This window comes from Pterocles gutturalis, unplaced genomic scaffold (genome assembly GCF_000699245.1).
Source record: "Pterocles gutturalis isolate BGI_N339 unplaced genomic scaffold, ASM69924v1 scaffold43296, whole genome shotgun sequence".
In the NCBI taxonomy this organism is placed as follows: Eukaryota; Metazoa; Chordata; class Aves; order Pterocliformes; family Pteroclidae; genus Pterocles; species Pterocles gutturalis.
The window spans coordinates 826-5,973 of NW_010104512.1; the positions used below are offsets into that span (position 1 = coordinate 826).

Here is a 5,148-nt window from a genome sequence, read left to right on the forward strand (position 1 = left end):
TTTTGAACCATCCTCTTTTTAGTAACTGCTCTGGGAGCAGGCAAACAGGCCATGCAGAAGAATGAAGAGACTTCAGGATATGGTAATTTTCAGCCGTGTGATTGAATCACAGATTGTTTGGGTGGGAAGGGACTGCACCTCCTGTGGAGCACAGGGTCAGCGGCCTCGCGCTGCTCTGGGCTTTGTCCAGTCAGTCTTGAAAACCTCTGAGGATGGAAACTGCACAGCTTCTCTGAGCAACCTGCTGTCCTGCTGGAGTGTCCTCAGGGATACAGTTTTTCCTTATATCCAGTCTGAACCTCCAATTTCAATTTAGGGCCATTGAGTCTCATTCTTCTGCCCCTCTGTAAAGAGTCTGGCTTATTGTAGGTACTAGAAACCTTTCCTCAAAGCCTTCTCTTCTCCAGGCTGGAGAAGCAAGCTTGTTTTCTTCCTTTCCTCGCAGCACGAGTGCTCCAGCTGTATGACCGCATGGTGGCCCTCTGCTGAGCTCACTATGGTTTATTGACATCTTTCTTGTATTGGGGGCCCAAAACTGGACGGTATTCCAAATGTGCTCTAGCAAGTGCCAAGTGAAGGGCAATAATCGCTTGCTTCTCTCTTCTGGCTAGGCTCCTGCTGATGCAGGCCAGTATGCTGTTAGCTTCATTACCACCAAGGCACAGTGCTGCCTCGTGTTTAGTGCATCTGTCCACCAGGACCCCCAGATCTAGACCATGATCATGAACTAGCAGGGTGGGTTGATGCCAGGTCTTTGAGAGAGTATCTCTCTCTGGGCTCTCCGTCTCCATACTGAATCAGGATGTCTGTTTGTCACATGCTGTGGTGAGTCATTGCCACCCTTTCAGCCACACGCAGCTGAGCTGTCTGCAGTCATGGAGCCCAGTGTTCAGCTTTCTGATGGAAATACAAAATGTGCTGAGCCAGGGTGATTTTGAGACCTAAGTAACCAGCCTTGCACAGCACCTAGGGTGGCTAAGGGAGCATGAGACAGGATAGGGTCAGTGGGATGCTTATGTCTGCCCTCTCCCCCGCTTCTTAAAATTTGTCATAGTATCTCTAGTAACGGAAACTGAAACCACTTGCTCTGTCCTCTGACTCAGGAGACAGGGAGGAGGGAGGACCGAATCACTGCACTTTCTGGAGCTGTGCCCTTCCTTTCATCCTAGAATGAATGCAAAGTTGTTGGGTGCACTTTGATTTCCATACAGCAAAAAACGTATGCACAAAAGTATCCAGACATCATTATCTTACTTTCAATGTACTGTTCACAGCCTGGAAGAAGCATAGAGGTATGACATCTGAGACAACATGTATAGTATGGTCATGACTCCCAGGGAAAGGATGGTCCTGTGCCTTCTTGGTGCTGGAGAGGTGGGAGAACATACCCTGTTGCAGGAATTGTTTCTGTTCCTACTTCACCTAGAGCACCTGAGCAGTGGCAAACTGCCACTTTTTTCCACAAAGGAAGCAGGTGGGATTCAGGCAGGATAGCAAATGTATTCATTCCCCTTGAATTTAGGAAGGGGAAGTATACTATATAGCTGGAAAGAGAAAATCTACTCACTGCTGCTACTGTTGCACTGGGAGTGGAGGGAGGGCTACATAATGATGCAGTGTAGGAGGTAAGGCCTGGGTAGAACTGCGCTTGCAGCAGGGACTCCCAAGGCTAATTCATATTGCCCTTCCAAACAAAGCCTGAAATCCTCTGCTTTCCTGACCAAGAATTTTACTGTAATAGCCATGATGTTCTAGAGAGCCAAGTGTGGGAAATAAGAGCTGCAATCATGTGAGTTCATGCCTCCCTCTGGTGTATTGAGCAAGTTATTCTGACTTCTTGAGCAGTGGTGTTACACTCTGGAAACTGGAATGATTACTCAGAAGGCTTTATGGTTCAATTACTTTTTGGAAAATATTTGCAGTTTGAAGACATTAGAGATTCCAGCCGACATACTGGAAGAACTGTCAAATACGTGTTGTAAAACCTCAGACTTGGGCAGTTTGCTTTGATTTTTGGATATCTGTCTGTCCTGTGATGCTAGCTCTGTAATAACTTGTTCTGAATTTGAAAAGGGAGTGAATGCTGAAGACAGCCCTTTTTCTTCTAGTAAGAATCATGTCTATTAAAAACTTCTCTTTAAAAAGACCTATAGTCTTGTGCATGTAGATACTTCACACTTGTTGTTAAAGATGCAGGACAGAAAGGGAAGCTGAGACATTGGTAGAGGAAATAATTTGTCAAAGTAAGTCTTCCAGAATTCCCACACAGCTCTATGTTGGAAGCTCCAGACTTGGTGTCAGTCTGTGGCAACTGAATCACACCGCTGTCTTGGCTTTGCTGCCTGTCTAGATTTCTGGTCTTAACATTATTAATTTTGATCTTTTAGTAACTTGGAAAAGCAGGAACTCTGTGTCTGGGAATTCAGCAGCAGTCACCTGAAGGGTACTGAGGCACGCTGACAGTGTGGGCCTTAGCTCCTAAATACTTGAATCTTGCATCAGTCTTAAATAACCTATTATTTCCTGAAGGTGAAACCTCAGCTAGAAGAAAAAGAAGGGAAAACATTTGATGTCTTCACTGCAGTGGAGTTTAAAACTCAGGTGGTTGCTGGAACAAACTACTTCATCAAGGTACACTGGGCAATGCAATTTTTTTTTAATTAACATGTGTATTTAGAATGGTGGTTTTTTTCCTTGACTTAACCTACAGAGGGATGCTTATGATTTGGCCTTAATGAGAAAAAAATACATTTTAAAAAATCCGTATCCAGCCCCCCCCCCCCCAGCCTGTCTCCCTGCCTCTATTAAATGGAGATAAGACTAATTCTCTATTTTCATAATGATTTTTATTTTTCAATTATTTAGTGAAACTTGTTTTTGGGAATAATTGCACATCTGTCCTGTGGAGCATGTTGACATTGTCAAACCTGCTCTGACCCTGCCTGTAGTGATACCACACACAAAAACAAGCAACAGTGTTCAAAGCATTTGAGTGCTTGTTGTGCCAGATAAGATTAGAGCATTTTGCATGTATTTAACGTATTAATCACTTCTCTGCAACTCTGATTCCTTACTTGTATGTTCCCTATCCCAGGCATAGGGAGGATTAGGTGGTATTTCCACAAAGTCATGACTCCCAGTCTGGTTTAAAATGAGACCATACTTTCTGAGGTGATGGTTTTTCTTACAGCCTCTCTGCTTCTTCATCCCCAAAACACACCAATATCTACACCATCCCTCCTGCTGAAGGCTGTTGTTACTGCATGGAACTCACTGGTTTTCCTGCTTTGCAGGTCCATGTTGGCAATGATGAGTTCATGCACCTGCGGGTGTTCAGAAGCCTTCCTCAAGAGAATAAGCCGCTGAGTCTCCACAGTTACCAGAGCAGCAAGACTAAGCATGATGAACTGTCTTATTTCTAGCAAGCTTATCTTGTGCATTTGCCTAACGGTTTCTTACACACATTTTCTATAGGCTGCAAAATGTTAATTCTTGTGCCAACAAAGGAGAAAAGAAAGTGTCTTTTTTTAAAACTTAATGCTGGAACAAATCAATTTCTTCTATGGCATTCCTTTCCTGTGCAATATCTAAATTTTGGAGTCACACAGCTCTCCTTCCACCTGCACTAATGCAAACCCAAGTAGCTCCACTGACTTCAGTGCAACTTAAACTGGAATACTGTGGCTGAGTCCTGTTTGTGGACTTCCTTGGTCTGGAAACTGAAAGGAGAGTGACATTAGCACTCATATATTTACAGCAAGGAGCAAGAGGAAAAGCAGAATCTTTTCTGTGCTCTTTTGCAACTGTGAGTATATCTGTAGATTTAAATTGTACTATGTATTTTATTGGCAAAGACATGAAGAGAGACTTGAGCTGAAGCAATTTTGAAAGCAAGAGAAAGAGGAGGGTTATAGTCTTTTGAAAACAAGCATTCCCTTGGTAATCATGTTTATCATATTGCAACAGTAGGATGTAATGTCCAGTAGAGGGTGTACGAGTCCAAAAAAAAAAAAAAAAAAAAAAAACAAACAGCTGGCTTATTTTCTTAGTCCTAGGGAAGAGTCCTGGAAAGGAAAAGGTAGACAAGCATTTCTGCATTGATAACAATAAATATTTCTCTTGAATTGATATGGCATATTCGACTGGTGTTTTACTGACCCTTTGAAAGGTCATGGGCATCAGGGTAGGTTCCTGAGGACTGGAAGAAAGAAAATGTCATTCCTATGTTCAGGAAGGGCAAGGAGGAGAATCTGGAGCACTACAGGCTCTTCAGCCTCACCTCAGTTCCTGGAAAGGTGATGGAGCAAATAATCCTGAAAGCTATTTCCAAACACATTCAGGACAAGAAGGTGAGTGAAAGTAGTCAGCGTGGATTTACAAAGGGGAAATCATGCTTAATCAATATGATTAATAGCCTGCTACAATGAGATAAATATCTTGTCAGAGGAGAGAAGAGCTGTGGATTTTATTTGCCTTGACCTTAGTAAGGCTTTTGATACTGTCTTCCATAACATCCTCATAGACAAACTGATGAAGTCTGATAAGCAGACTGCAAACTAGCTGAACTGCTGTGCTCAAAAGGCTCAGCAGCACATAGCCCAGGTAGAGGTCAGTCCCTAGTGGTGTACCCCATGGGTCAATATTGGGACCAGTACTGTGTAACATAATCATTAATGACCTGGATGCACCCTCAGTGGGTTTGCAGATGACACAAAACCAAGGAGTGACTGATACACCAGATGGCTGTGCTGCCCTTCAGAGGGATGTCGGCAGGCTGGAGAAATGAGCAGATGGACATCTCACAACTGTCAACAAAGGGAGGTGCAAAGTTCTGCACCTGAGAAGGAATAACTGGCACAGGCTGGGCTTGTGTTGCTGGAGAGCAGCTCTGCAGAAAAGGACCTGGGAGCTGTCCTGTTGGACCCCTTGTAGCAAAGGTGGTCAGCGGTATCCATGGGCTGCATGAGGAAGAGCATTGCCAGCAGATCGAGAGGCCATTCTTCCCCACAACCCCATTCAGCACTGATGAGACCACAACTGGAGTGCTGTCTCCTGTTCTGGGCTCCTCAGTACAGGGCAGATGTGGATGTACTAAAGCGAGTCCAGCAAGGGGTCACCAAGACAATTAACTGACCGGAGCATCTGACT

The 5,148-nt window shown here is 44.1% G+C and overlaps 1 protein-coding gene across 1 annotated transcript; it reads left to right on the forward strand.

Annotated features, from left to right (window-relative positions):
• Positions 1-2,529: 2,529 nt before the first annotated feature.
• Positions 2,530-3,422, forward strand: CSTB (cystatin B (stefin B); the record flags this gene model as incomplete). Its single annotated transcript, XM_010087093.1, has 2 exons — positions 2,530-2,631; positions 3,294-3,422. Coding segments are annotated over 2 exons (231 nt in total), but the record flags the coding sequence as incomplete, so codon positions are not given.
• Between the last annotated feature and the right edge of the window lie 1,726 nt (positions 3,423-5,148).